The sequence below is a fragment of the Hemicordylus capensis genome, chromosome 5 (genome assembly GCF_027244095.1).
Source record: "Hemicordylus capensis ecotype Gifberg chromosome 5, rHemCap1.1.pri, whole genome shotgun sequence".
Classification (NCBI taxonomy): Eukaryota; Metazoa; Chordata; class Lepidosauria; order Squamata; family Cordylidae; genus Hemicordylus; species Hemicordylus capensis.
In genome coordinates this window covers 246,038,975-246,055,210 of record NC_069661.1, presented here as the reverse complement: position 1 = coordinate 246,055,210, position 16,236 = coordinate 246,038,975, and the positions used below count along the sequence as shown (strand labels likewise).

Here is a 16,236-nt window from a genome sequence, read left to right as displayed (position 1 = left end):
TGGCATCTCCAGGTAGGGCTGGAAAATAGTTCTTTTCTGAGAGCTGCTGCCACTCAATGTATATCGAGCTAGATGGAACAATGGTTGAACTCAGTTGCATATATACAGATTCTGAGAAGCCCTCCAAATTTGGGCAGCCTCTGGATCCTGTAGCCAAATGCGGGCACCAGAGTTTATCAGCAGAATTCCTCCTCCCAAATGTGACCCAAATTTGGAGGACCTCCTAGCTGTAAGAGAAATTCACTAGAAAATTGGATATTCAGGGAGGTTGAAGGATCAATTAACAGATCTGAAGATAAAGTTGAGACATCACCAGTTGGAATGGGTATCCTATACTTTACTTTGAGGCAGAGTGGTGGGCTGGATGATAGAAAAGATCCCGTCTAGTGCTAAAATTCTATCTACATGCACAAATGAAATTCCCAACATAGCACCCATGATTTTCAGTGACAGCAGAGATGCATTCCTCAGTGTCCCATTTATTGCAGTGTTATGAGACATTAATTTTTGATGGTAACGACCCATGGCCATCTTATAAATTATCTAAAGTGGCTGGATCTTTTAGGCCTTAATTAACAGAACTACCAAATTTTGGCCAGTGGAAATTTTCTCCCCTGTTGTTTGAAAGAAATTGGAAGAACCTTCCTTTCATCCTGCCTATTTCACAGCAAGAAAATGAACACCCAGTTCAGGTAAATGTTTCTCTTTGCAAGCACCCTCTATGCCAGGGCTGCTCAACTTCGGCCCTCTTGCAGATGTTGGCCTACAACTCCCATAATCTCATGGGAGGATCCTACAGCTCCGACTATTGGCCACTGTGGTTGGGGGTTATGGGAGCTGTAGTCCAAAACCAGCTGGAGGGCCAAAGTTGAGCAGCCCTGCGCACACCCAATATGGAGCCCCAGACAATTCTGTTCTAGTGAGTATATATGCAGGATATAATTACAGTATTTGGGAACAGAAGATTTTCCCCACATTGCTCATGCTGTGTGTGTGTGTGTGTGTGCGCGCGCGCGTGCGCACACGTGTGAAAGAAATGTGCTGTGTGTGAAAGAAATGTGCTATGTGAAAATGAGCACTTGCAGATTTGCTCTTATATTTTTGCAATGGTAGAGAAAGAAAATGTTTCAAAAAATTCCATTACATCCAAACAAGCTTCCAAAATCCCAGTGAAATTCTAATTCATAGGCTTTCCATCTGATCTGATCCCAAATCTATTTCTGTCTGAGTCTTTCTTCATCTCACCTTTACAGAGCCAAAGAGATGTTCTCTGCCCAACCTTGACAAATGTAGTTGACCAGAATTCAACACAGGCCTGCATCACCACACAAGATTCCACTTGACTACCAGCTCTTTTGACTGGGTGCTTCCTCCTTAAGCTTAAGTACCAGTGAGAGCAATGCCCTGTTCTCCACTGATGGTGGGTGCTCAGGCACAGCTGGAAATAAGGCAAGTGCTTCATTACTGACCGTCAGAGTCTCCGCTCATGTTGAAATCCATCATAGTGTGGCTAAACTTCCCGTCTTCATTCTGTTTCACTGCCAATTGTTGAGTCAGGTTCTCCAGTGTCGTTTTGTCCTGGGTGGGGTAAGAAGAGAGGGCACAAAGCAGTCTTTTTATTAACATGCAACTCAACTGCGAAGTTCATAGGTAATTTGAAAGATTCCCCAGAGAAAGAGGATTAGCAAATAAGAAAGAGGACTGTTAGTTGGAAAAGTAAATTAAAGGGAGGAAAGCACAATTATTTTGTGGGAAGTGTAATAAACTGGAAGTATTATGGCTTGAATATTCACCCCTTCGATTTAAAAGGATGGCTTATTAAGCAATGGTGCGTGAACTCCCCAAAACTTGTGAAATCCAGACTGGTTGGACATCTACTCATCAGAATGCCCGACTAGCATGTTTCTTAATCAGCTCCAATGTTTCTGCTAGAAATCACTGTACTGCTGAGGAATATTTAGTTCATTTTCTTACTCACCAAGCCACAGGGCCACTTAAGAGGTTAATTTTTCTGCCATATCAATTAATACTTGTCTTTGAAAAACCTTGTAAAACCTAATCGTGCAGCAATCCATGGAAAAGTAAGTGCATTCCAGGGCTATTTCTGATATTAGTTTTCCCCTATTCTCTGCTAAGATACAAGAAGGCTACTGGGGAAATGGCTGAAGTCTAAGGCTGAGTCAAAATTCTCTGTGGCTGTCCCAGGGCTTTGGAATATGCTCCCTGCTGAAATACGAGCATCTCCTTCTCTGTTTGTTTTCAGGAAGACCCTCAAGACTCTCCGGTTCTTGACAGCTTTTAATTAGTATTTTAATAATTTAATAATGATTTTTAAATAATAACTTATTTAATAACTGTTTTATACTGTTGTTTTTATTGTGTCTTGTGTATTTTAATCTGCGTTGATTTTTAAATATTTTAAATTTGGACACTGCCTAGAGATGTACATATCAGGCGGTATTAAAATATGATAAATAAACAGAATGGTCACTGTGGACATAGGCTGTGAATGGGACTCCCCTCCTCTGGTGCTTTCTCCGGGACTGAAAAAAAGGGGCAAAGAGTTTGCCCTACTATCACAATGCTGTTGCTGCTAGGCACTATGCTCTTTTCCCTCTACATTTTACTTGTAAGATGCCAAAGGGAGAGCAAGAACCATCCTCCTCATTTTCATTTGGCTTCATGATGATGCCGTTTAGCCAATGAGATTGGGCTCCATCTGGGCTGTACAGCTTTGGCCTTCCAGTTGTTGTCAGACTACAAGTCCTATCATCACTGACTATTAGCCACTGTGACTGGGGATGATGGGAGTCATCACTGACTAGTCATCACTGATAGTCATCACTGAGTATTAGCCACTGTGACTGGGGATGATGGGATGATGGTCCAACAACAGCTGGAGGGTGCAGTTGTGTAGTCCTGGGTTACATGATGACATCAGCCACAACAGAGGGCAGGCAATGCTCCCTGCCTTCATTCTGATCTGTGGTTGGAAAAAAGAAATAGAGAGAAAAAGAAAGGAAAGTAGAAGGAAACCGGATCAGCAGTAGAAGAAAACATGACCACCACTGTGATAAATGAGGTGAATACATCACCCCTTTGTTTACAGCATGCACCCAGTAACAGCTGACAGCATGTTCACTTTTAAGAGAACAAAAAGGCTGCGAAAGCTGGCAAAAAAGGTGAGTGGGGAATGGTCATCCACTCTCCTCAAAACCCCCTTTCAAGCCACAAAATTATGCTAGTAGGCTTTTGACTTGGCCCTAATGAAGACACAGGATGGGATTCAAAGAGTGCCTTCGGCTGATCCAGCAAAAAAACATGACCCACCAAACTGAATGGATCTCCACTACCCATTGATGATAACTCTTGCTGGACCACCATCCGTGGCGGATGGACTGAGTTTGGCTTGGTGGCTCACAAGTCCTGCAGGCCTGCTTCCGGCACAGGAAAGCACTTCTGTGTGGGCTCCAGCAGATTTCTTCTGCCAGCGGCAACTCCTTGCCCTGCATCCAAGGCTGTTCTCAAAGATCCCTCGAGTTTGGGGAGCGGGCTGTGCCTGGCATGGCAGCAGCTGGCAAGGCAGCCTCAGAGACCCTGTTGTGCACTCAGAGCTCTCTGGCATGTGCTCAGTGTGTGTTTACAAACACGTGTCTCCGAGGAGTCCCTCCTATGTCTGAAAACATTATGTGGCAATGATTAGCAATTGGATTTGGCTCGGGGAAGGAGGCATCCACTGCGAGGCCTCAGAAGAGACTTGGCAGGACGCGTGTCTTCCTCCACGCGAGGTGCCTGCACTAAACACTGCTGCAAAACCTTTTCTGGCATGGAGCACTGCCGCACCCCCAAAACCGCCATGCAGAAAGCAAAAGTGGCCCTCCATTTTGAAGTTGCTCAGCTTAACTTTGATGGCATTTCACTGCCTCCCTTTGCAGAATGCTGAAGCGAGAAAAGAGGGGGGGAATCGAGACTTCACTTCAGTGACAAGGTGACCCCCTAACCTCCCACTACTAAAACATGCAGTATAATAAAATAATTCAATTAGTCACCATAAAAAGGAAAGTTGAGATAAATTCTCAGAGGATGTCACTCCAAAACCGAGCAATGTCAAAACAGTCGGCAATGCTTTTGTTATGCCCCTTTGAGCCATGACTTAAGTGAACCTTCAGTCAATCTCTGTGCAGAGGAGAGGGAGAGGGATGGCATGTGGGAGCTGGCGGTGGGGCGGGGGAGGTGAACGATGAGTCACCAAAAAGCTTTAATTATAAAAGAGTGGAGCAGCCTCCAAGGCCAGAGCGGCCTAGCCATTGCACTCAATAAATCGTTGCTACTGAAGCAAGGAACAAAATAAGATGGCTGAAGGAAAACAAAAGCAAAACAAGAACACCCTGGTGAGCAAAAGAGGTTGTTTTATTTTAAAACAAAGGACACCACAATCCATAAATTACACGATAGGAATCAAGGAGGGGGCACTGTTCAATTAAAATCTCTGCCGGGACATAGTAGGGGCGAGAAGGGGAGAATGGGTGAGGTTTTTTTTTTTAAAGGAATGATTAATGAATGATATTTTGACTCTGTGGTGTGTGTTGCAAAGAGAGGATCACCAAAGCATTCTGAGAGGTTATATTAATTCCAACACCATTGTTTATGGACATTAGTCAAAACGATTGGGTGTGTGTGTGACCCATCACGAAAGCTGTTGGAAGGAGAAAAATGCACCTGTCCTACAATTAACTACATGCAAATGCCACATTATGAGTCAAAATATGTGGTGCAATGATAGCCCCTTATAAAATATGCATGTCCACCAACTGCATAAGTATCTGAAAAGTCACATTCATTTTAAGCAAGAGCCCACCACACAAGGTGCAATTTGTACCTGTATAGCTAAGTACACACACATGCACAGAATTTCACAGATCAAAGTATTTATCTATTCATTCATTCATTTTTCTTTCTATCAAGTTTGTATGCTGCCCCAAACTTCCATCCCTGGGTGACAATGAGAGCTGGTTTTGTGTAGTGGCTAACAGCTCTTGATCTGTGACTCAGTTTAGCTCCATTTCAACTCTTGTCTCCACCATGATTTTCCTAAGTAGCCTTATACAAACCTCTCTCTCTCTCTCTCTCTCTCTCTCTCTCTCTCTCTCTCTCAACCTCAGTCACCACTAAATCTGCAATTGACCTACCTTAGAGGGCCCAGACATATGGAACATATCTCTCTAGTCTTAACACACCTGCACCAACTCTCAGTCTTTTTTCAGGCCAATTCAAGATGGCTTGGGACCTAAATGACTTCGGACTATGGCTGTGCATAGACTGGTGCAGTCTGAATTTGAACCAAGTTTGGACTGAACCATGGGTATTCAAACTGGTTCAGCTGAACCGATTGGTTGGGCCAATCAGTCCAATGAACCAGCTTGAACCGGTTCAAAGTGATTCACCATAGAACTGCTTGAACTGGCCTGGTTTGCAGCGGTCCGGTTTGCGATTGAACTGGTTCTGCACATCCCTACTTGGGACCAGAATACCTCAGAACCGGCTGCTCCCACATGAACCTGCCCAGGTACAAAGATCCGCATCAAAGGCCCTTCTACAGGCCCTCCCACTGCTATCTGGTTAGCTGGGTGGTGACCCCTGTGAGGGCCTTCTTGGTTGTGGTGCCCCATCTTTGGAACACACCTGTAATTCCTCCTTTCATTCACATCTCTCCCCCTTTCTTCCATGTTAGAGAGAGAAGAAGAAAAGCAGAATAGTGCCATTTTGCTAATCGGCCCACCATCTGCCACCTGAAGGGGCCCACTTTACAGTCATTGTTCCAGTGGTTGTTGCTGGTGTCCACCATATTTCTTTTTCAGATCGTGAGCCCTTTGGGGACAGGGAGACATCGTTATTTACTTGCTTGCTTGCTTATTATTCTACATAAACCACTTTGAGAACTTTTGTTGAGAAGTAATATATACATCGTAGTAGTGGTGGTGGTGGTAATAATAAGAAAGCCATTATTGGCAAGAGAGCTCCATGTGTGCACTGGAGTTCTGCTAACTAAAAAAAAATTGTGGATCAGTTATTGAAGCCAATGACTATTCACTTTCACAGTAATAAATATCAACTACCACAGAGGTTCCCAACCTTGGGTTCCCAGTTGTTTCATAGGAAGCTCCCTTATGTTGAGTCAGACCATTGGTCCATCGAGTGGAGCTCAGTATTGTATACACCAACTCGCAATGACTCTCTGGGGTTTCATGCGGGAGTCTTTCCCACCTCTATTTCGAAATGCCAGGGATTTAAACTGGGACCTTCTGCATGAAAAGCAGATGCTCTACCATGGAGCTATGGTCCTTCCTTCTACATGTTCTAATGTTAGGAACATAGGAAGTTGCCATATACTGAGTCAGACCATTAGTCTATCAAGCTCAGTATTGTCTTCACAGACTGGCAGTGGCTTCTCCAAGGTTGCAGGCAGGAATCTCTCTCAGCCCTATTTTAGAGATGGCAGGGAAGGAACTTGGAACCTAGATGCTCTTCCCAGAGCGGCTCTATCCCCTGAGGGGAATATCTTACAGTGCTCACACTTCTAGTCTCCCATTCATATGCAACCAAGGCAGACCCTGTTTAGCTAAGGGGACAAGTCATGCTTGTTACCACAAGACCAGCTCTCCTCTCCAAGGATGATCAAGTTAGACTGCAACTCGATCATCCCCAATAGCCAAAGGTTGTGTCTAGGGACAATGATAGTTTTAGTCCAATAACATGTAGGGACCCAAGACTGGGAATCCCTGAGCTAGCATGTTTGACCAATGACTTGTTGGTTTTATATCCTGTTTTTCAACAACAACAAGTTCCTAAAGCAGTTACATAGCAAATGGAATAGGAATATGTTTCCCTGTTCCACAGTGGCTCACAGTCTAAAAAAGTCCAGAAGTCTAAAAATATCTGGCCACGTCCCATCATCATCCATTTTGTTCCTGTTTTCTTAAAACAATAGTAGCACAACAGACCAATCTAGAATTGGGAATTGCAGTGCAGAAACAGGGGGTGTTTAGGGATGTTGGTATAGCAGGGCTGCACAATTTTGACCCTCCTGAAGATGTTGGACAAATCTCTCATCATCCCTGACTATTGGTCACTGTGGCTGGGGATGATGGGAGTTGTAGCCAGCGTGGTGTAGTGGTTAGCGTGCTGGATTAGGATCGGGGAGACCCGAGTTCAAATCCTCATTCAGCCATGAAACTAGCTGGGTGACTCTGGGCCAGTCACTTCTCTCTCAGCCTAACCTACTTCACAGGGTTGTTGTGAAAGAGAAACTCAAGTATGTAGTACACCACTCTGGGCTCCTTGGAGGAAGAGCGGGATATAAATGTAAATAATGATGATGATGACGACAACAACAACAACAACAACAACAAACAACAACAGCTGGAGGGCCAGAGTTGTGCAGCCCTGTGGTACAGGCTCCCAAGAGTGCATTACTGATGGGATGCTGCCACCAACCTCTCCATTGTTCTTTTCCTAAAATAAACAACATAACCGTAGCTTTTGTGATGCACTCTGCACCACATGAGCACATAGTCCAGTTGAGGATTTCCGTTCCCTCTCAGCCCAATGCAGCAACAGGCATCAGTGCAAAGTGCAGCATGAAAGTGACAGTTATGCTGTTTACTTTTAGGAGAAGGAAAAACAAGAGGTGGGTGGCAATATCCCATCAGCTGGGCTATTTTGAGAGGGCATTTTCATTTTTGTTCATGACATCACTCAGGCGACAAAGGAAAAGGATACGCTTTCCCACTCCTTCCCACTCGCTAATTATCTGCAGCACACTTATAGAAGGACAACCCACCTTCATCTTGCAAAATCTATTTAGCAGTTCCAAATGGGAAAGCACAAAGGTTTCAGGTTTACACATCAAAATGCACCCATTAATCATGGCTGGCTTCATGGAGTGTAGCCAGTTTTGAAACATTAAACTAACTTTTCTTTTTTCTCAATATTATCACTGTACCCATTGGCAGAGGCGATACCATGGGTCTGTTATACAGTGGCATACATCAGCTCTGAAAGCCTGCTAAGGCATAGTGCAGGGTGTGAGGGCTAAACAATACATTAAGGGTGCATCCAATCGAGAACTGACCCATGGATTTGTCGCAGTGTAGATAGTGATATTCAGAACACAAGTTCTGTAGTTTCATTGAGTTTCCTTAGGAATTCCCTTGGAAACCTTTGAAGTTTCTAGTTTTCCTTGGAACTCTTCAGATGTTGTTGTTTTGTTGTTGTTGTTCCCTGGTCAGCAAATTCTCCTCAAAATCTCACTTCAGGCAAAATTAAGTGGCAGCTGCAACCCCAGACTTTATCAGTAGTGTGAAGTTTTCCCCCACTACTAGTTTCAGACTCCTGTGAGTGCATCCAGTGCTGGTGAAGAGCAATGGCACTCACAACACAGCTTGACTAACAAATTTTTCATTTTCGAAGGTAGGGATGTTTGGAACTTCCTCAAGAATGTTCACTATTCTATTTTATTTTATTTTTAAATCAAAACTCCCTTTTTGCTCCCTCAAAATTCCATGGATGTTTCACCCATGCCAAGACTTCTAACTTGTCTTGAAATTTTGATTTAGGTTGAATTTGGTGGTAAAGTGTAGACATACCCTTAGACTGGTTGGAGAGACTCCATGCCATTAGGCTGAACTATGTGAAAAGTATCTTCCAAATAGCACGGTTGACATGTGGCGCCTGGCCTCACACAAATTATTTTCAGCAGCCCCTGTGCCGAGGCCATAACATCTGAACTGGCCTTTAGTTCCCTAGTTTGTAGTTGAATTAATTGCATGTACACACAAATACTTCAGCCTAACTGGGTGATGGATCAAGCTTCAAGTGCAGGGGTTGTTTCCCCCCTTCTTGTAATGATCTACAGCGGGGTTGGGCCAAGTGAATACCAGGCCGACAGTGGCATTCCTCCTGTTGAGACGTCCTCTTGGCCAGGGTACTTGGCAAAATCCTAGAGAGCTGTGAACTCAGTGTGGGCCTCGGTTGCCAAAAAAGCTCTTCTCCAACTGCATAATTCAAGGTTAAAATTTCACTTCAGCTATCCACCCTCGATGCTGAGCTCACCGCCCCTCCCCTCTGCCTCAAAGACAGGAATACATTTCATTCACATTTGTTTCCTTGCTGAGTAAAAAAAAAAAAATTTTTTTTCACACTTATGGGGATGCAAGCCAGCCCAGAGTGCCAAGAAGCGCCGGCTTAGGCACAGCTCCCCAACCTCATGTTCTGCTCTGCTTCGTGCCAAATGCAGTGAGAGACCAAGCTAAGAAGGAGGGGGAGAAATCCTAGAGGTCTGGCAAAGCCTAACTCCCAATCTGCACACATGAAACTGTATTGCAAATTGCTCTTAAAACAGTCCTTGCCTCACTGGTGGGACTGAGAATGGGTGGATACAGGCTGCCATTTGCTGTGCTAACATACCACAGTGCACTCAGGGCCACTTGGTAAAGTGGCTGTCCCTTGGTAAGCTGGCTCATGCCTCTTCCCTTCCCTTTATCTCTGATCAAGCATGGCAGGGTGGTAAAATTCTCCTCATCAGTCGATATGATGATACAGATGGCTGGCTTCTCAAGGGGTTGCATTAAAATTTTACATATAGACTAGCTGGCCCAGCATCTGTGCACTAGTTCTCCCTGTCTTTCCTGCCCACTGCCAATCCGGCTCCTTGCGCCGCCTTCCCCTTGCCCCAGCCACCCCCTGCCATCCGGGATGGCAGCAGAAGTGGAAAAACCTCCACTGGTCCCCCAACAGTTGATTTAGCCCCCTGCCCTACCTCCCCCTACTGCCCCTTCGCCTTAAGCCACCCCATGGTGGCGGAGAGGATAGGTGACGACAGGGCACTGGCAGCAGAGATGGTGGTGAAAGCTCCTCCCATGGGCCTGCCTGCCACCCAGTTGACAGGCTGGGCCGTTTATGGGCCATTTCGGGGCTCTCTCAGAGAGCCCCGAAATGTGGGACCACAGAAGGAGCTTTCTCAGCCCCCTCCACCACCAGCGCCACGCCCTGTCGTAGCCATCTCTACCGCCATTCCCGCCTCAGACAGAGGTTGTATGTGTAAGCACTGCTCCCGCATTTTCATTGGATGTGGCGGGGACGTGAGTGGGGCTTGCCACGTACAACCTTAGTGTATTATATAGATCGATCGATGAATTTATGGGTGGTGTTGTGTGTGTGTGTGTGTGTGTGTGTGTGTGTGTGTGTGTGTGTGTGTGTAAACACTTATAACCTGCTCTTTCACCCAGTTTGGGCCCTCAGGATGGATTACACAGAATATTATCAATCAACTAAACCTGACCCCCTGCTAACTGAGCAAAGAGGAACCTTTAAAAGTGGTGATTCTCCTACATTTAGCAGGGGAAGAGAAAGTGGTCCTATCCATCCCCAGCACAGTATCCCATATCTGCCAACATGTCCCTATTTTCCCATTCACCTGATTGGGAAAATAGGGACATGTTAGCAGGTATGGTGTGGTGTTTTTGGTTAACTCATTCTTTGCAGCAGGCCAACATTTGAATGGGGCTTTAGTTACTTTTATTCCAGTCCTGGAGTGGAGGCGGGGCTAACAAACAGCGAGCAGCAAGAGCACGGAAAAACAGTCTGCACTTGCCTCTCTGTACATAATATCTAATTAAACTCATAATATTCCTGATTCTTCTCCACTGCCTTGTTCTTGCAAACGCCTTCCCTTGGATTCTACATAGGGTATCCCGCCAGTGGTTGTTACTGGTGTTTACCTTCTGTTTCTTTTTATATTGTGAGCCCTTTGGGGAAAGAGCCATCTTTATTTATTAACTATTATTTTTCTGTGTAAACTGCTTTGAGAACTTTTGCTGAAAAAAAGTATGTTAACATTCATAGCAGCAGCAGCAACAAAAACAACAACAACAACAAAGCACAAATATAACAGCCAACCACCATGGCAGTCAAAAGTAAAACAAACCCACAGCAAACTCATCAATAGGCAACAGCTAAAAATGCATAAACAGAGTTGCTTTTAATCACCTCTTAAACGCATTGGGAGCCCCTGGTAGCGCAGTAGTAAAACTGCTGCCCTGTAACCAGAAGGTTACAAGTTCGATCCTGACCAGGGGCTCAAGGTTGACTCAGCCTTCCATCCTTCCGAGGTCAGTAAAATGAGTACCCAGAATGTTGGGGGGCAATATGCTAAATCATTGTAAACCGCTTAGAGAGCTCCGGCTATAGAGCGGTATATAAATGTAAGTGCTATTGCTATTTGGTAAAAAGGTGAATCTCCAAAGCAAAGAATTCCATGGTCTGGGTGCTGCTATGGGAAAGGGGTTAACATAAGTCCCAGTTTTCTGCACCTTATGAGGCAAAGGAACTTGTCATGCAATTATGACATGTCCTTGCTGCTGACTGAAGCAGTGCAGGAAGGTTCGTGTGGGAGAAGATAGTCCTTCATATCCATGGTAGTTAGTTGCCACATTTCTTTATATTAATTAAAGATATATTCACCCCACCTTCCTGCCCCATCAACAGGACTCCCAAAGTGGCTAACAACCAAAGACTAAAAGCAGAGCAATGTAACAATGTTAATTAGAATTTCAAAACATTAGGCCTGTGCGCAGCCCAAAAACTTGGCTCTCAACTGACCCTGCTCCGAAAGTGGTACTACTGACCATGGCTGGAGCCTCAGAAAAGACTACCAATTCCAGAAGCACCTACGCTACACACAGGACCTAGAAGGGACTTTTTTTTTTTTACAGGGGGGAAGTTTCCTTTAATCTGAAGCTGTAGAAAGCAACTAACTGTATGTGTTCCCTCCAGATCAAAGATCAAGCAACATGCAGCCTGTCTCTTCTCCCCATGAAAAAGTGAAGGAGGAGGAGGAGGAGGAGGAGGAGGGCAGCAAGAGGAGGAGGGCAGCAAGAGGGAGGTCCAACAGACTTGTTGAATCTCTGAAGAATGTTCTCAATGACGGCAGGGAGCTTTCCGACAATTCTGACTGTTGGAGGCTCCTTGCTGTTATGACAGAACTCCCTCTGACAATTTCAGACAGAGGGCACGTTGTACAGTCCTGCAAAAAACTCTCTCTCTCTCTCTCTCTCTCTCTCTCTCTCTCTCTCTCTGTGTGTGTGTTTGTGTGTGTATAGTTTAGTTTTAGAGCCAGAGAGAAATAAGGAGAACTGGATTCAGTTATTGTCCAGGCCAAAAAGCACACTGGAACAGCATATGTTTATTTTGCACCTAAATGCCAACAGGGAGGGAGCCAAATGAGTTCCATACCCTGGGTGCCACCACCAAGAAGACTCTATCCTGGGTACCCAGCAGTTTCAGCTGGGAGTGGAAATGGAGCAAGGCCTTCATCAACAACTGAAGCAAGCAGGTAGAATACTATGGGGGGTGGGGGCTGGTCCTTTCAGAATTGGGCTCCAAAACCATTTGAGACTTGGAAAGAGTTTGCTGGCGAGGGGGACACATGATCCAGAAAAGATGCAGCAACATGGATTTGTACCAACTGAATCTCCTGAGTTGTTCACACAGGAAGCCCCAAACAATGTGTCTGGAGCCTAACCTGGATTAAACATGGCATATGTGACAATGGTGTTGGTGCACCTGACATCAGCCTGAGCTGTGCTAAAGCTATTTATTGATGTCTGAATTCACCCACGTAAATTGGCACTGTGGTTCTATTCCCTACCTCACCTGAGTGGTTTCCAGATAGCAAGCTTTACACTGCTGTAGTGACCAGCCTCTCTACCCTCTAGTTAACTGGAAGTGAACCCTTGACTGACAGGCTAGTGAACTCCAGGGCTCAGCCAATCAGCACACCAGGTGGGTGGGACCTAGAGAGCTGTTGCCAGGAAGAAGAGTGTTCTTTGTGAGAGGAGAAGGTAGGCTAGAGGTGCACAGGAGGACATGTGGCCATAGAGTCTGGCTGCAGGAGAATAACTGCAGATCCTTGAAATACAAGAGAGCAGGAAGATTGAATTCTCATCAGGAGTTTGGTGAGTTCAAGGAAAGGAGCCAGGGTTTATGGCTTTGGGAAGTTTAGCATAGGGATCAGTTTTTTTAGTCAGAATGGGCATTAGGGATGTTATATTGCTTTGTGTGTGTGTGCTCTGCATATTCTGGATACTGTTCTATTATAGTTTACCTGCAATGTAACTGAAATAAGAAACACTAGGTCAATAAACCTATGGTGTTGCAAAAGCCGCTGTAAACATTTAAGCATGCATTAAGACTACATATTCCTATTAAGTATTCTTAACTGTATCTAAAATCTGAGAAAGCATAAGATGGAAGCAATCTGTAGTAATTCAAGAAAACTGGGTTTTTTTAGTTCTTTCCTTTTTGCAAGCCTCTCCGAGTCAGTTTTTAACTCAGGAAAGGGGGCGGATTTCTCTGGTGCAAACATGTCCTCAAACTTTCAACAACTATCAGTTTTCTCACCACGTGTAGGCTTGCACGGGGAAGATTTTTGTACTTGTCCAAGAGCCAAATTAAGAGAGGTTTTTTCTGGATTATCCCACCCCAAGCCCAAATATTTTCTGTAAACTAAAGGGGTGGTGGTGGCAGCATTTTGAACCTACTGATAATACAGAATTGTTTTAGGAGAAGCCTAGCCAGGCAGCTCATCAGGGATGATTCAGCATTTCTTTCGCTCACATGGGCTTACTCCAAGACAAAGGCTTTAATCTGCTACAACCGCAAAAAGTGGTGTAAACTGCAACGTTTTGTGGTGCTGATTTAAAACTGCAGTTGAAATCCGTTGCCTCCTACAATGGGCAAATATGGCTTCTTCTTCTTCTTTTTGTAATGCAGATACGATGTTATAGGGCTGTAACGCAGCAATAAAAATGAAAGAAGGCATCAGAAATGTGAATGGCACCTTGTTTACAGCACAGGGACTGTGATGTCAAGACACAGGCAGTATGGAAGGACAACTAAGGGATATGTTGTGACACTGTGGCAGTGTGCAATCTTCAGTGTTTCTGTTGATTAATGGGAAGGGGGCATGGTGAAGAAATGGGGGAGGTGTGAGGCATGGCCACCCTGCACATTTTTTGTTCCCCTTTCTTAGCTTTGGGTTTTTCTCACAGGGTGAGTATGGGGATAGGGCTGTAGCTCAGTGGCAGAACATCTTCTTTGCATGCAGAAGGTTCCAGGTTCAATCTCTGGAATCTCCAGGTAGGACTGGGAAAGACTCTTGCCTGAAACCTTGGAGAAGCTGCTGCCAGTTGGCGCAGACAGTACTGAAGGAGATGGGTGATTGTTCTGACTTTCCTGGGTTTCCTGTGTTCCTATATATGATTATGCTAGTTACAGAACCATTCAGTCTGTCCCTTTAGGCTGTTCCAATGGTGGAGCTACAGCACTATCTCCCCTGCATCCCGGACTTTGTCCTGATAATGACAGTTACCAAGAGAAACATGTCATAAAACAAAAACACGATTAATTGTCGCAACAGGCTGTTCTGGGCTTAAATAGCATTTACAGAGCTGTAAAGCTCATACGTGAAATGATAAAATGGAGTGAGACTTTCAGATGTTGACTCAGTTATTGTTAAACCTCCTTCTGGCTGCCCTGTTTTATTGTCTTCTACTATACTGATGAAGAGGGAAACTGCAACAAAGAAGGGCTTTAACCTTTCTTATATAAACTCCCCGGACCACCAGAGTAGACGAAAGATTATTTATAATGTAACTAAGATTTATCAGTCGGGATTTTCTGCTTTTCTTGTTTGCATTGAAGCTAAAAATGAAGAAACAATGCATTCTCTACCCCACCCCCCTCAATCTCGCCCTTGCTTATCCAAGATCTCTGATGGGAACATAAAAATAAGTCACCCGTAGGAGCTAAAAGTAGAATTAAGGGAAAGAGAAAAAAGTAAAAAGTTATCAGCCTTATTTTAAGGCCCCTCTTTAGGGCTGGACTGTATGGCAGTTTTAAAGAGTTATTATCCAGTCTAACTCTGGGCTGGGAATCCTAAAGGTGTGAGTGGCTTTTAAAAGATCCATTCAAAAACCAGGATCCATTCAATGTTTAGCTGAGGGCAGGTTCTCATACCTCCAAAGCATAGTCAAGAATGATACATTGAAACTGGTTCTTATTCACACTGGGTCATGATCATTTCAAAACATTCATTCAGTAAACAAATATTTTGTAACATACACAGCCATTTTAAAATGTTAAGTACTTCAAAGCCTTTCATGAGTTTCGCCTTTACAACAACCCTATCAGTATTTAAGAGAACGTCTTCTTTGCTATGATTCCCACCTCCCATTAAGATCATCTGGAGAGGTTCATCTGCAGTTGCCACTGGCTCATTTGTTGGCTGCTCAGGGACGAGGCTTTGGAACACGCTCCCTGTTGAAATAAGAGTTACCCCATCTCTGACAATTTTTTAAAAGCCAATTAAGACACATTTGTTCACCCAAGCATTTAATTAGATTTACAGTTTTAATACTTTTAACTTGTTTTAAGTTTTAAATTGTTTTTAATGTTTAAATTTTGTTTTGATTATATTTTTTTTGTGAACCACCCAGAGACGTAAGTTTTGGGCAGTCTAGAAATCTGTTAGATGAATGAATGAATAAATAAAGTAGGTAGGTAGGTAGGTAAGTAAGGTAGGCCATTATTGGCCACTGGGGCTACTGTTGTGGTGAGGGCAAAATCTGCCTTTCAGTATGACATTAATTGAATTGCCCTCCATTGATCCCAAGGAGAGAAAGGAACACTGTGTCTCTCCATGCACAAATGCACAATTTCCAGGCATTTTATAATAATATAATAAGGATGTGCCCTGAGAGGAAGGAAGCACCCAGGCCAGGGGAGAGCATAACATTGGCTCCCATAGAGACCAGCTCTGGCCCGTGATGACTGTTGGGGCGGCCCCTCCCCAGCTTCCCAGGAGTACCGAAAGACCTCTGTGCCCGAAGAGCAAGGCGAGAAAGGAGGCACCCAGGTCTGGGGGCTCTTGTCCTTACCTCTTAAAAAAACCATCAAAAACCATCAATGGACTGAGATGATAACACTTTGTAAATCTTATATAACGTCTGGGTTTGTTGTTTAATATTGTAAACTGCTTTGGGTGCCTTTGTCAAGGCAGAAAAGCAGCATAAAAATTCAACAAATAATAAATGAATGAATGAATGGATGAATGAATGAATGTATAAAAGATGCAGTCCTCCCGCCACACACATCTGGCTTGGCACACATGACAGACAG

General features: G+C 44.4%; 1 protein-coding gene across 18 annotated transcripts in view; it reads right to left on the bottom strand.

Moving 5' to 3' along the window:
• SOX5 (SRY-box transcription factor 5) overlaps positions 1-16,236 on the bottom strand; it is an 876,032-nt gene that overhangs the window by 28,367 nt on the left and 831,429 nt on the right. For all 18 annotated transcript variants that reach the window (XM_053255253.1, XM_053255257.1, XM_053255255.1 and 15 more), the window contains one exon: positions 1,470-1,578. In XM_053255253.1, coding sequence (XP_053111228.1) covers positions 1,470-1,578 — 109 coding nt within the window. The remainder of the gene's footprint in view (positions 1-1,469; positions 1,579-16,236) is intronic.